The sequence below is a fragment of the Melozone crissalis genome, unplaced genomic scaffold (genome assembly GCF_028551555.1).
Source record: "Melozone crissalis strain CALT ecotype California unplaced genomic scaffold, PUWL_Pcris_2 ptg000063l_1, whole genome shotgun sequence".
Taxonomy (NCBI): Eukaryota; Metazoa; Chordata; class Aves; order Passeriformes; family Passerellidae; genus Melozone; species Melozone crissalis.
This window is the reverse complement of record NW_026535841.1, coordinates 13,966,790-13,982,338: the sequence shown is the minus strand read 5'-3', so window position 1 is coordinate 13,982,338 and position 15,549 is coordinate 13,966,790. Positions and strand designations below refer to the sequence as shown.

General features: G+C 45.7%; 1 protein-coding gene across 1 annotated transcript in view; it reads right to left on the bottom strand.

The window, feature by feature from the left end:
• TMEM132B (transmembrane protein 132B) overlaps positions 1-15,549 on the bottom strand; it is a 210,209-nt gene that overhangs the window by 137,836 nt on the left and 56,824 nt on the right. The window contains exon 2 of the mRNA XM_054289062.1: positions 11,839-12,718. Coding sequence (XP_054145037.1) covers positions 11,839-12,718 — 880 coding nt within the window. The remainder of the gene's footprint in view (positions 1-11,838; positions 12,719-15,549) is intronic.

Here is a 15,549-nt window from a genome sequence, read left to right as displayed (position 1 = left end):
ATTCTTAGCCAGCCTTCTGATGAAATCCTTTCTTCTATTCTTTTAGTATAGTTTCAATATAATGTATATCACAAAATAAATCAGCCTTCTGGAACATGGAGTCAGATCCTCATCTCCCTGACCCTCAGACCCCAGTGAACACGGTCAAAGGCAGCGGCTCCCGAGCGCTTCCCCTGCCGGGGTTCCTGCTGCAGCACAAGCCCGCTCTGCCCTCTCCTGGCCTGAGCTCGGAGCCGAGCCGTGCCGGGACAGAGGGACACGGCAGGGCTGCCAACACAGGGGTGGGCATCGCCCCTTGGGGGGCACCCGCAGGATGGCACCTCCCTGCCCACCAACAACTCATCACCCTTGGGCACATCTGTGCCATCCCGAACCCATCCGCCCTGCCAGCACACCCAAGGGACGGAGCAGGAGCTTTCTGCTCACTGGAAAACAACGCTTGGAGGGCAGGGGAGGCATTGCCTTCCTCCTTTTGGAGAGCATCTGCTCCTTGAGGTGTATCGCTGCAACGCGAGCAATAAAAACAGTGATTTGTAAAATGAAAGCAATGACAGACGTTCCTTGTACAAACACTGCGAGACATTACAGATAAAGTAACGTTACATAAATAGGCAAAGCATTAGAACTATTATCACCAACAACAGCACAGGGGACACAGCAGTTTAGCAAAGGAAGTGAAAAATAGCGGATGTGATTTAAGAGGCAGAGAAAATCTGAGCTGGCAAGTTGTAATTACTGCAGCTGAAAGCCAGCCAGGATCCTGGTTGACTGCCTCCAGGCTCAGGAAATGCAACCCAGAATCTTTAAATGACCAAATAATTGGGCCCTGGGTTTCACGTCCCCAGTGAGGCACAACCATTGATGTGGAGTTCCAGGAGAACCACAAACACCATCCTGCCTACAGATCTACCACCAAGCATTGACCTGAACCAGATCTGCTCGGCAAGGTCATTTTTCTTCGCACTGTGGTACAGCTGCAGGGCTTTTTCAACCATTCTTCAGCTTCAGCAGCCTGTAAGCATCTAATGTCTAGTCAGAGGACATCATTCATCCATTTTATGGTTCCCAGAATGCAAAGATATCTACCCAATTTCCTAAGAAACATTAATATTAAAGGATGGCTTTCTCAGCCCAAATCATGCAAGCTGAACAAAGTTCTCCTGACGTTTCATGACAAGGTGATTAATAATACCAAGAAGAAGAATGAAATGATACCAGATTATAAACTATTGTAAATCTTTCAGTCATCCCAGGAATAATGAATGTAGATTTCTTAGGAGAGCAGTACAGATTTAAACAGAATCATTTTAGTTTCCTTGTCAATCAAGAGGCTATTTATGTAATATCAGAAAGAGACAATGAACTCACGTAATCTTAAAAGGAGAGTGTAGCACATGTCCTTAAAAACAAAGGATTCCAAGGATTGTCCTAAGCTAGAATTTCCAAAATTGTTGAATACAATGTTGCACTTTAACCATTGTTTTTGATCACTGACCTTCCCTTCTCCAAGCAGGAGCCACAATGAGGAGAATGCAGTTGGATTCAAATGTCTGAGCTGACCTTCAAACAATTAAGGGTATGGTCAGAACTGTACTGCCCTAAGAATCCACGGGACCAAAATGCCCCAAATTCCTTGATGTGGATTTTTGAGTCAAGCAAATGCAAACTCTCATGGGTGGTTCTACAAATGCTGTTGAATTTTCAGCCCCCATCTCAAGACAGTTTATGGCCTTACTCTGCTTTTGGCTGCAGGGGAACCCAGTGCCCTCTGACCCCCTGGGGCACTCTGTCCTAGACATTACCTCAACACAATAATTAATAAGTAATAATACTGAATTTGAGCTCGTGGAATTTGCACAGGCTAAATGTTCCAAAGAAAAAATGAATAATGCATGCAGAAGAGATTCATTTGGGGGAAAAAAAATGTAACTTCAGTTAGAAATAAAGCCCTGGTTGCCTTGGCAAAGAGGATTTAATTGCTGTAATCGCTACATCTCACATAAGGTCGCTGTTTGAGGGAGTCCACAGTGCTGCTATTCATTCTGTGGCTGCTCTATGGCAAATAAAGGACTACTGGTCTCTAGAGCATCAGGGGAATCATTCTGAAAAGGTTTAAATTATTTTTAAAGGGTTATTAGCTTTGGCAAGCGAGTCAAAAGTCATCATAGCTGAGGAGCATAGGTACTTACACCACATTATGGAGATGACAGCAGGAAATGCCACAGTTAGGAGTGTTCTGTGGTGGTGCTGTGTGCCATTGCAAACACAGCTCCAAACCGAGCGTTCCCTCTCCATCTGTCCTGCCCACCCACCCCCTGGGGCTGCCACTGTCTCTAACCAATTTCCCAGAGAAGCACGGAGCCAGGACACTGGCACACACCCCTGTGCCTTCACACAACCAAATTCCAATGGCTTTACTGGCACAAATCCTAAGGAGCTCTACGGAAGTCAATTAAATCACCCCTCTTTTCTGGGGAACACTGAGAAGACTGGCCAGGCAAATTAAATTAGACATGGGCCAGAGCCAAATTCCCAGATCCAAAACTACCCAAAACTTTGCTTTTGCACAATGCTTTTGCATCCAGCTCCAGATTCTCACAGTCTGCTGCTGCTTCTCTCTCACCTCCCAGGCCAGGACAAACTTTTCAGCCTGTCCCCAAGCATCACTCGGTGCATTTTATCACCATCCTCTCCCAGGGATCTGCACCAAAGTGCTCATGTGTGTGCTGCCTGTGGCTGCTTGGCACATTTCTACATTTCTTGCCCAGACCCTCATTAACTTGAGCAGATGCTGAGAAAGCTCATGAACAAGGCATTGCCTATCCCACACTTCTGCCTTTCCCACTTGTTCTCCTCTAGGACCAGCACAATTAGAGACGGGGATTTAGTGAAAATGCATTGGAGGGCTCCTTCATTAATACCACAAAAGGTTGGGCCACACAATGAGGAAAAAAGGAACTGAGAAAGTTTGCTTGGCAGGAGATTTTTCAGAAGGATGAAGTGGGGGAACAGGAAGGACATTTTGGTCTTGGTGAGCCGTTTAAAGGGAAGCATGCTGGGGCAGAGGGAGGGTGACAGGTGTGCCCCACAAACATGGGGCTGCTTGAGTGAGCATGGCTCCCCCAAGAGCATCCTCCTGAGGGGATATCCCTGGAAATACTGCTGCTCAGAGCAACTCCTCCTCTGCTGGGAATACCCACAGCATCTCCCTGGGGATCCTGAGGAGAATTGAGATATTTCCCTTTTTATTTAGTGATTATAACCCCCAACAGAGGGTGAAGCAGTGCTGCACCCAGGGCACTGCCAGCCAGCACTGCTTGGTGCCAGACCAAAAGCTGGGGGAGAGGAGAGCCAGAGCACTGAGGAGCAGCTCTGGAAAGAACAAGAAGAGCCGCTGATGGTGTTCCCTGTGCCACCCAGCACTGGCCCCAGGGCAGGGGCTCTGTAAAGCCCCTGATGGTGCCCCTCTATGACCCAGCACTGGCCCCAGGGGCTCTGGGGGCTCTGCCAGCCCCTGATGGTGCCCCCTGTGCCACCCAGCACTGGCCCCAGGGGCTCTGGGGGCTCTGCCATCCCGAGTTTTCCCCATCCTGGCACAGCCACTGCTGCCCCCGCGGCTCCAGGGCTGCCAGGAATGGTGCAAGCAGTGAAATAGCTTTAACTGTAAGCACCATTTGCTGTGCCTCGGAATGGCAGACTCATTTGTCACTGTTTTCTTCTCCTGCAGCTCTTTGGATTCATCTGGGATCCAATAACTTTGTTAATATGATTTCTTTCATAACCTGGCCGGGTACAGCATCCAAGGCAGCCGCGGCAGCTATTTGAAGCATTAAATACCTCACACAGCAGAGCTCCCTGCTCTGCCTTGCCCAAAACCATTTCTTACCAGTCTTTTATTGACACAAATTGCATGGGGAGCAGGAGCAGCACCCAAAACAAGAAGATATGTTGACAATTTTCTCACAATATTTGGTTTCCTGCTCTTTCTGAGAGTCCTTTCTCCCTGGAGCTGCCAGCCAGCTATCACACTGGCCTCCTTCTATCAGAGCATGCAAAAACTCATGGGCAAACACAAGGACAAAAGCAACTCTCTGTTGCATCAGGGGGAGCGTGAAGAAATTGAGATCAATGTGCTCCCTCAAAGCAATACTTCATCAGCTTCACGGGAGAGTAATCTCAGTTTTACCAGGATAAAATGACAGCAATGCATGGCCTGAAACATCTCAGGAAAAAAGGAAACTTCAAAGTAGCGGCATTTTTCTACTTTTAATACTATTCATTAGAGTGAATGTAATGAAGAGAAGGAGAAGTAACTGCATCAAGGAGCGAATCACTGTTGTGTCTGACTTGTTTAAACAAGACTGTGATTTACTGCACTGCCAGCTAATGAAGAGCCGTACAAGAAGCTGATCAATGCCATCATTGTCTGGCAGCACAAAGCAGGGACTACTCAGCATATTGTCCAAAACAAAGGCTCCCCCCAAGCTCCCCGCCAGGGACTTGTTCATGAGGACACACGGTTTGCAGAGAGCCTCGGTGTGCCCCAAACTTGAAACGATCACTCACAGACAGGAACCTTTGCTGACCTGCGTTCCCAACCTCAGTACAAGGTAAAAAATAAAAGGAATGGATGAAGAAAAACAAGACAGCTGTAAGACAAACATTAAATTGCCCTTTGTGATACTGTGAATTTAAGCAGTTTTGTCACCCCAAGGCAGCTTTGTGTTCATTAGCAGAGGTAACTGAACTCAGAGCTGGCTGCTCACAGGCAAAACTCAGCTTCTAATTCCATCTTCTGTGGTTTCCCTTCCCATTTCAGAGCTGCACCAACATTAATCACAGCTAAGGTAAGACAGGATAGCCCCCAGCAAAAGCAAGTTCTGGAGGAGAGCAGTGGCAATGCCCTGAGCTGGCTGCAGAGGCTGAACATTTGGGGTCCCGTGATGCAGAGGCTGAACCCTTTGGGGCCCCTGTGATGCAGAGGCTGAACCCTTTGGGGCCCCTGTGATGCAGAGGCTGAACCCTTTGGGGCCCCTGTGATGCAGAGGCTGAACCCTTTGGGGTCCCTGTGATGCAGAGGCTGAACCTTTGGGGTCCCGTGATGCAGAGGCTGAACTTTGGGTCCCCTCACCCAAAGGGCTCCCCAGCCCCATCCCAGGCAGGCTCAGCACAGGGGAGGGTGAAGCACAGCCTGTCCCTGCCCCAGTGCTCTGCACACCCACACCTGGCCCTGCAGCAGGCCCTGAGCTCTGCAGGAGCTGCCTGCAGTTAATTAGCAGGAGCTGTCATGTCAAACCTTCTGGAGATGGGGTTCAGCTTACAACAGGCTTGTAGAACCCGATCCATTTGGAAATGTAAAATCTCTTTCCATTACCATCAACAAGGCAGAGTTTGTGTCAGGGCACGTGGAGCATTGGCGCCTTCAGGTCCATGGGAATTGCTGCCCACGTCCCTCCCCTTGCAGGGCACAGCAGTGCCTGCTGACATGGGCACACAGGGGCCTGCCAGGGCTCCTCTCACAATCCCTGTTTGTCAAACAAGATGCAGAGCCACCAGTGACACACAGCACCAGGACCCCACTCACAGAGCAGCCATGAGACACCTGCTTGTGCACCAAACAAAATAAATACACCACCTCTCTTTTTTCCTGCTTTATGGTTCTGGATATGAGAAACACCAATTAATTTATGTGACATTGCCAGATCCTTACTGCTCCCAGGTGCAGATGAATGAGATAGCTGAGGTGCTGGAATTCAGGGCTTGAATGGAAGCAGAAGCAAGCTTTCAAGGCAAACCAAACACCTTCTCCAATGGGAAGTGGATCCTTGTTTCATTCCAGCTGTACTCAGTGTTTTAACACTCACACTAAATATTCCCAAAGCACCAAAATTAAAAATAACTGGCAAACTCTTCAGTGAAAAACACTGGTGGAATACATGCACAGGCTAAATATTTGTAATTAATTCTGCATTTTGATTCACCCTCTCCTCCAAACTCTTACAAACACTTCCCCACTCCCATGAAGAAGAGAGCCAAGGCTGTGGAGGCCCAGGAAGGAGCAGACAGTGGGAACAATCACCAGGACCTGCCCCATCCTCCCTGCCCTTATCAGCACCTCCACACAGCCCAGGGGCCTGGTTTGTCACAGAGCAGCAGGCCCAGGAGCCCTGCTGCAGGAAAACAGACATTTCCACCAGGAAACATCACAATCAAAGCCCTGTTTTATCACCACGAGGCTGCAATCCCATCTGGAAGTGCTTCCAAGCCAATACCCAACAATTCCCAGGGCCTCTCTCTGTCACTGGAGCTGCTGAGCAGTGATCATGGACAGCTGATTATTGCAGCATATAGTTGACCTTTATCTCAAATTCCATTAAAAAGCTTTATTGACTGGCTCTTTCAGGATTCACTGGGCCATTTATTCCCTGCTTTTAGAACTGCTCCAGCTCTAAGGAGGAGTTATTTTTTCTTGTCATTTTGAGCTGGTTTTAAGGCAGTATGAGGGGGTGGTTTCTGGGGCAGAGGAGGTTCTCTTAAGGCACGTGAGGAGCACAGAGAAGCTGCCAGGGTGGCACAATGAGTCCCAGGCTGGTTCATGGATATGGATCCAGCAGCTCCCAGGGGAAAAAAAAAAAAAATCCTTTTTCCCTTCAGCCAAGAGAGATTCAGGTCTAAGTACTTCATACAGCATCCTTGTGAAATTTGTTACTCCATGCCATCATGTCAGGTTTTCATCAGCTCCAGCCAATTTTTCTGGGCCACAAGCCGATCTCAAACAGAAATAGGAAAAATAAAAGAATGTTTCGACCTTTTCTGAAATAGGATTTATAGAAATGGTTCATTCAAGCCAAAAAAACCATTCTGGTGACAGCTCCCCGAGGCTTCATTGGAGTGTCCTGAAAGGATATGACTCCCTTTCCATTCAGTAACAAAAGGAAAAGAAAATAGTGGGAGGAAGACAATATAGGCATCAAATGAAGCAGGAGATCTGGAAAAATGAAATAGTGTGAATCTGTCTTGGAGGAATATGAAATAGTGCAGAAGTACTTGGGGACTGCAGAAAGGTTGCACAGGCAGATCTGGCATTTCCAGACTTAGCAGTGCTCGATATTTTTATTAACATTACGTATCACTATTTCATATTTACATTTAGTTCCATGTACATTCAGAGAGGAAAGGGAAACCAAAAATTTCAACATTCAGCTGGGTCTATAAAATTTTGGACTCAAACCCAAATTATTCCCAATCCACCAGTAATGGTTTATTTCTGTGATAATTTCTAAATCTGAACCAGCATTTCAGATTTCAGAAGAGCATTTTTATATTTTTTTCCTTTCTCCACACCGATTTCTGCTGAATGTTCATCCTGCAGTGATGTTCCAGTGAATCATTTCTTTCCCTCCCCAGTGACAATCCCAGAGACAGAGCTCCCCATTGCCAGCAGCTTGCTCAGGAGTGATGAAGGCCATGTGGAGCCTCCTCCTCACAGGCAGCCAGGCTGCATTCCCCACAGCCTGTACTCTCATTTTCTATGCATTTCCGGATCCAAAACCTTCTGTTTTCTCTCCCTTGTTTGCTCTTGGCAGCTATTGGCAGGAGACATCCTCTTAATGATCTTTTTCTGGCCTTCTAGACGACTGCTCAGACTTCTCCAGATCTTTCATTATTAACACAGAAGCCTTGTAAGTCACTTTTAATGGTCTGTGCAATTTTTATTCCTTAGCAGGAGACATCACCCCCTCCATATGGATATATGTTTATTAATATAAATCCTTAATATCATTTTGCCTAGTGAGACCCATCAGGAAGGGTCTCCTGGTATGTGTAACACCTTGGATTGGGTTCATGACCTGTTTCCTCGCTGTTACCCTGGAATTTCTCCCATTTCCAGCTCCATTCTTTGCAGGCACAAAGAAGGATGGCTCCTTGCTGTTGGGGAGTGTGAGGGATGCCAGCAAACCCACATTTTGTGTGTGATGGTTGCTGTTAATGCTCAGCTTTCAGGGGCAGCACATCCTCACTGACAGCTCAGATGGGCAGACTTGGAGAACAATCCAAAAATCCATTGTTTACTCCTAAAGAGAGTGTCCTCATTTCTTCCCTATAACCAAGGGGCAATTGTCCATTTATTTCATTAAATGTTCTCCTGCTGTACAAATTGACTCCCATTTTTCTTTTCAATTCATCCTCTGAGTCTCAAGATGGAGTTAAATAATAACAAACACCACAGAAGAAATAGAAGCCATTCCCAGTGCTATTAGATGAGATTTCTGTTCTTCCAGTTGAGCAGGAATTGTTTTCTCCTGTCTCTTTTATAACTCCTCCATGTGTCAGGAGACTTCTTCTGTCTAGCAATTAGCACTAAAGCTGCTGTTACCCCTTCTGTAGTCACGATTTCCATCTTTTCTTTTCCCATTTACTACATGTTATCTAAGTTTGTTAGTGAAGAAGGAAACAGAGATACTCCAGCACACCAAAGGACAAAAAGCCCTGAAAATTTGTGACACTGAAGTATGTATGAGTCCTGCTGGAATCTCAAACCTGTCCTTCATTTTTACCCTTTTTTTTTTAAACAAGGTGGCCATAAAAGAGTTTAATCATGGCAAACATAGCCCATTTCACCTACCTTTACAGTTAAGCCGTGCTTAGTGACAAACCACCAAACATAATGGGCAAAATTTATCTTCCCAGATGGTGAATTTTGCAGTACAGATCAGACCAGCAAGGCCACAAATTAATCTCCAGTGTCACAAGCATTTCATCACACACATGTATGGATCATCTGTCAACAAAGGCACCAAATGCACACTCTGTCCCCAAATTCTGCCCCCTGACACATCTGTGCCCTTCCCTGACACCAAGCCACACTGGCTGCACTCCAGTAGGAAAAGAAATAAATGTATTTTATTTAAAACACAGCACCATAGAGCTCCAACCCCACCTGAAATTCAAGTTATTGAATGAAAATAACCAAGCTCAAGCCAAGCAAAGCCAGTTAGGAGTGATGGAAGGGACTGGAAGTGAGAGCTGGAGCTCACAAACCAGCTGCAGGGTCACCCTGCAGTGGCAGGGCTGGAGGATGGGGATCTGACAGGGGCAGTCTCTCAGCACAGCACATTGCTGACTCCAGGAACTGCTCCCAGCTGCTTCTCAGCCCCCAAACTTGGGTAAGAATCACAGATTTCACCAAAACAAAAAAGAATCAGCTCCCATATGAGAATTGAAGTCAGTTCTGCTAGGAAAAATCCAGCATAAAATAAAACACTATGCCACACAGCATGAAATAGTAAAGAGGTGCATAAAATTGAGCATATCTGCTCCTTTGCATCCTGTCAGAGCTCAAGGCTGTGCTGAGAATGACTTGGGTTTGATCTATCCTCTCATATGAGCCAGACCCTGCTACACTTACAACAGGTATGATTAAAAACTATCAGTTATATTAGGTGAAAATATATTTCCCAAGGCAAACATTCACTCCAATGTCTTTTTCTCTGGCTATAACACACAGAAATTCTAGGTATAGAAGAACCTTCTGGGTTTTCACAGACATTAACATGGAGCAGAAAACCAGGGAAAGCTGGTGAGGGAAGCTGCATAAATGAGATGTAGGCACTGTAGTGCTTGTATTTCCCTCAGCATCATTCCCTGCCTTCCATGTAAACTTCAGCTGAAAATCTCTCCATGGACCCAACATACATCATTCAAAACAATCATAGCAACAGTTGTAGATTCTCTTCCCATTCTAAAGGGCAGGTGAACCACCAGCAGAATTGCATTCTGCCTCTCACTTTCAGCATCCAACTGAAGGGTAAATAAAAATACTTTCAGTTTCTCTGATGAAAAGCACAATGCAAGCAAAGCCAAATAAAAGCCCAGACAGGCTAGACTACAGAGAGCCAGCAGTGAATTTTCCAAGGAAATATTTCTGGGCACGTAAAACATGCTGATTTATTGTACCAGAAACATTTCCTGGGGATGAACAGATTCCATGCACTGTTCAGAGAAGGAAATCCCCATGGAAACCTGACTGCCTTCCCAGGAGCACTGCGATGGACGTTCCACATGTTGGGAGAACAGCTGGCAGCTGGGGCCGTGCACACCCCATGGGCTGTGGGACAGGTGAGGGCTCAGCAGCAGCCAGGCTCCTGTGGGTCATCCTGGGGCTCCCCAGCCTGCAATCTGCCTGCTCCCCCAATTTCTGCTCCCCCGAAAACCCAGCTCAGTTATTGCTCAGTGCTTCCAGAACTATTTTGCTTTTGAAAAACACCATTTCAAAAGCGTCTCTGCAAGAAGTTTTTGGTTATTTCCTGGCCAGCAGAAATATCAAAACTCAACCCTTGCACCATTTGTCACGAGGTAAATGCCATTTTAGAAATTCCAGTGGAAAGAAAACATCCTCGTCTTAGGCTGGCTCTAATACCTTGGGAATTTTATCTCTGGTGTGGGGAAGAGAACAAAACCCTGCGAATTAAGAGCTGATGTTAAATCCTTGCAGAGCCTTAGGCAAATTCTATAATCTCTCTGCTATGGCACCGAGGATCAATACACGCCTGCTGAAACCCGACTGCTCCGCCAGGCCAGTCCGTCCACTGCCGGTGGATGCTGGCCAAATCCATGTTTGACAAATTAAAAACGCTAAATCCACAAAGAGCACCAATAAGTTGTGTTTAAAGGAAGCCCCTTCCTGATCCAAACCTTTTCAAGTTTGGTTAAACCCCATTATATTTGTCACACTTTCCCCCCAATTAGCAGCGCTGTGCTGTGAATCATTTGTCCCTATTCAGGCAGCAATCTCCAAGTTTATTAATATGCATGGGCTATTTCACAAATGCTGAATGATTTGAAAGTGCTGCATAAGTTTTGCTGTCTGTTTTCTCAACATCTGTCCCCAAAGTGCATTTCTGTCACGTTCTGCTCCCATCCTTCTCGGATCAAAAGTTGGAAGTAAGGCACGAATCTGCTCCGAGGTTTCCCTTTCCCGAGAGTCCCACATCCTTACAGCAGATGACACTTTCCAATTACCTTTTGGCCCTTTTGTTCCCCCAGTTTGGCTCACATTTCTCTCTGAATTTGGTCCCTGTGCAGCTCTGAGCCCAGAGTCTGACAGCTAAGGACAGAACAAATACGCAGCGCTAACCCTCGGGGTGGTTTGAAATGCCTGAGCTCTCCTATTACAGGCAGATTCACAGGGAAAGGTCAACAGAGAGTCCCCAAACTTAAAATAAAAATGGGCCATGAAACTAGCAGTCAAAAGCCCGAAGAAGCAGAAAGGGCTGATCATATAGGAAAACTGAAGACAACTTGCAAAGTTTAGCCCCAAATCCTGGCTCTGCCAAAGGATCCCTACGCAGGCTGAGCTCATTTCCTCAGCTCTCAGCTCCCCTCTGTACAATGCAGCAAGAGTTCTCACCACGTTTGACCTGTGCAGGATGTAGCTCGTGCATTTTGGAAAGATGATGATGATGAAGTTGATAAAAACAGAGGAAACCTTACCAAAGAAACAGAAAACCCTCCTGCAAACTCTTTAGCAAAACACATTGCAGCAGTTACCCTGGTGGAGTTACATAGGCAGAATTTAAGAGGCAGAATTATGACTAGAAGCAAACAGAATTTAAAAATAATCAAACAAACATTCATAGCCCATACTTTAAAATCAATGTCCATGGTCCAAAAAGTGTAATAATTCACACAGATAATTCCAGACTATCTATAGTTTTCACCTGTTGAAGAGGCAATGCAGAAGTTCTCTCAAGAAACAGTAAATATAACCAAATGTTTACACCCATCATTGATTTGCCCCTATTTGTTTTGCATACAACACTTTAAAAATTCTCTTACCTTAATACAAACTGGTCTGCTAGCGAGTAATCAGCCAGGAAAACATGGAAGGTCACAATGTCCCCCTCTCTGACTGGGCTGAGTGGCAAGTGAATAAGGATGTTTTCATCCACCCTCAGCGAAGACTGCTTTAATTTGTCCTGATTTGGGTAAACAACGATGCTACCGATCCTCTCCATGGCTGACAAAGCTTGGTGCTCATTCTCTTCACCCGCATGGATATTGTTTTCCCATTTTGCATCCTCTGGAGAACATTCCCCATCCACTGCATAAATCTTATAGAAGAGCTCCACAGTAATCCCTTCCAGGGAGGCTGTTTCCTCAGAAAGCAGGGGTGGAGGGGAGCTGAACCAGCTGGGAGACAATTCCAGCTCCACCACACATAATCCCAGGTGGCCTGTCAATCTGCAGCTGGCCACCACTTCTCTGGACTCCAGGAAAGCAAACATCTTCACGCAAGGCAGCATCTCCTCGGAGTCGTAGTCATCCCAGTCCTTCCCTGCTATATAGAACAGGGTCTGTATTTTGGGTTTGTTGGAATAGATTGAGCTGTTGATTATGTGGGATTTTAATTTCCAATTAAAAGTGAATTTATTTGTGAAACCAAAAGATGCAGAAGTCAGCATGAGGTCCAAGGGAACGGGTTGTTCAACAGAAAAGGGTCCGTACGTGGCGTTTAGGACAGGTGGCTGTTTGGCTTTGTATATAAAGAATGAATCCACCCTGGACTGCAAACTGGAGTTCCTCATGATATCCTGGTTGGCTTCCTTGAGGAAGAAGAAGGTATCAGCATTGGAGATGTGAGGGTTTGCAGGGAGATAGGTTGGCAGGTTGGAGAATCTCTGGATGCTGTCCATGATCCCTCCTCGGCTCTCCACCACTGCAGCCAAAGAGAAAAGGAAACAGAAAAAACTCAGATGTTTGCTTCGCATGGCCTCAGCTTCTGACAAAAGCAATGGATTGCAGGAGATCAGCCCTGCTGGCCGCAGTTCCAGAACAATCTGACACCGGTACCATGAACAACACCTGTGTTCACAGCTCAGGCTGGAACAGGGCACCAGCTGTGCAGCTCCCTTCCCGCCTTCCCCAGCCTGTTATCTGCTTAAAGCCATTAATCAAAAAATCAAACACTGGTACCACCAAGAGAGGACTGACTGCCCAGACCCCAAACTAACTTCCCAAACTTTTTACTGGCAGTCTATTTTGTTTTTTTCCTTTTATCATCAGATCAAGCTTTCAGCTTCTCCTCACCCATGTTTCAATGTGCCAAAGGAACTGACATATTGAATATTAGTAGCAGTAAAACTGAACAGTTTAAGCAGTAAAAACGGAACATTTCCTTTAATCTACCGTCACTAACACACAAAGCAATGGGGGTTGAACATCTGCATCACTCCCAATCCATTCTGCCAGGTCAGCAGCTTGGAGATTAGTGAGAACCTGATAAAAGCTTCATGTTCTTGAAACCAAAACTTTTCACGATAAAATATATGGGGTTTGATTGAGATCTCAGTGGGATGAATTTACAGGCAAGAGTGAACTTGAGAGAAGGAGAAATCCTTTACACACAGAAGGATCTCAGACACTTAGAAGGATTTTTGGGTTTAATTCCTGAGGAGAATAAAACACATTTGGAAACCACAGAAGTTTCTCTACAACACAATGGTCAATCCTCCAGCCAGCACTGAGCGATTTTTCCCAGGAAAGAAAAGATTCCAGAGGGAGGGAGGGATCAAACAGACATCTTCGGTTTGGGCTGGTCTCTAATTAACAGTGAGATATATTCAGTGTGGGCTGTGATCCTACCAGAAACAGGGGCTCTTTCAAACCAACAATTGGTACCCAACAAAAGGCCGGTGAATCCGAGCTCCTGGGCCTGCTCAGAGGAAACAAACAGAAACCAAGGAATTCAAATGCAGCTCAGAGATAACAAAGGCACAGTGACAGAGCCTGAGGTCAGAGCTCTCATTGTCCCTCTGGAGCTGAGTGGTGATTTCACTGTTTGTCAGGGCTGCCCAGAGCAGATACACAGCACACAAACAATTACACCTGCTCAAGCCAGATGACTCAGATTCCTGCAGCCACGACTTAGCAGAGATAAAAGCTCTAATATTTAAGCTATTTTTTTTCAGGTTGTGTATTTTTAAAGCCTACATTTATCAAAGACAGATTCTAGGGCAAATCCCATCCATTTGACTTTGCTCCACTCTTGTTCTCAGTTGAAATTCTGGTCATTTGTTTTTGATAGTCTGATATTATCTACACTCGTTTAAATGCCTCTCATTTCACCACAATACTTTTGCCTTTACTTTTGCTGTATATTTACTTGTGTCAAGGAGGTTTTTTCAGCTGTTGAAATATTCTTTGTGGGAATGAGTAAACATGAAAAAATATACAAAAAGCAGCAAAAAGAATTCTCAGCAGGAAACACTCTGCCAGCAATCTCCTCTCTCAGCACTGCACCTGGGGATCAGGTCAGGGCTTCCTCTCAGCTTCACAGGCAAATGGAAACGTGCCCTGCCTTGCTCTCATCACAAACATCAGCCCAGCTCTGGAACTCACCAGCACAGCCCATGGTGAAATGCAGAAACCCAGACAATGAGAAACTGGCAGTGGCATCACACATGGGACAACCAATTTTCTCATCAGGACCTTGGTCCTTCCCTGCCTCATCTTCCCTCCCCATGTGGATGATGGGCAGAAAGTCACCAAGGGATGCTTTAGCAGCCCCATTTCTGCTCTGTGGTTTATTTACAGGGCACTTTGACACGTTCTGCCATTGTGTAACTTCCCAACTCAGGAGCAGAAAGTGAACTTTCGTCCTGGGAAAGCTGAGGCAGAATAGAAGGAAGAGTATTTTTTCTGTGCTATAAATTCAAATGCAGACAAGCTCCTTTCTGGATTAATTGTAAATAAATTGACCTCCATTTGAAAGCAATACTTTTGAGAAGTCGCATTTAGCATGAAAACTTTACAGCCAAGCAGATAAGCAGCCAAGCAGATAAGCAAGGAGCCAGAGCAGCAAGAGCGCCCTCTGATTTCTGGAGCAGGAGCCAAATCTCCTCCCAAGGCACACCAGGCTGCAGAGGAGATTTAAACACTGAGGCAGTTACAAACCAGAAACAAGACAAGGCTTAAATGCATTTGTGTTTACATTACAGGACTCCCACACACGCTTTATGCAGATATTTTATCTCTCTCAAGCAGTGATTTACAGGAAGTTTAAAAGGGATGTTTTTCCCTTTCCTCCATTTCATTACAGTGGCAACTTCTCAGTGCCTCAGCTCAGAACTGGTGTGAGGACCGGGATATCATCCTGCTGTAACCCAAGCAAAATGAGATACAAATTTTGTCTGAAGACTTATATGGGAAGCCATAAACATCAGTAGACAGGGCTGGGCTTTGTCCTAGAACCAGCCTGCAACAAAATATGATATCTGAATTTAGCAGCATTTTATGGTGCTGTAGGAAGATCTAAAAAGAAATACTTCATACAATGGCAGGCCAGCACCCCACCTTTTTAATTCAGCACATCAGCACCAAGCATCAATCTCCTCAGAGCAACAATCACAAACCAGACACATCTGGAGCTTTCTGGTGTGCAATAATGCCATGAAAAAATCACCTGCTCCTTTAATAAGCACTCCAGCAAGATCAAAGAGGGCAGAATATTAGAGCAGAACGTGGCTTAGTTCTAATTAGGTACCAAAA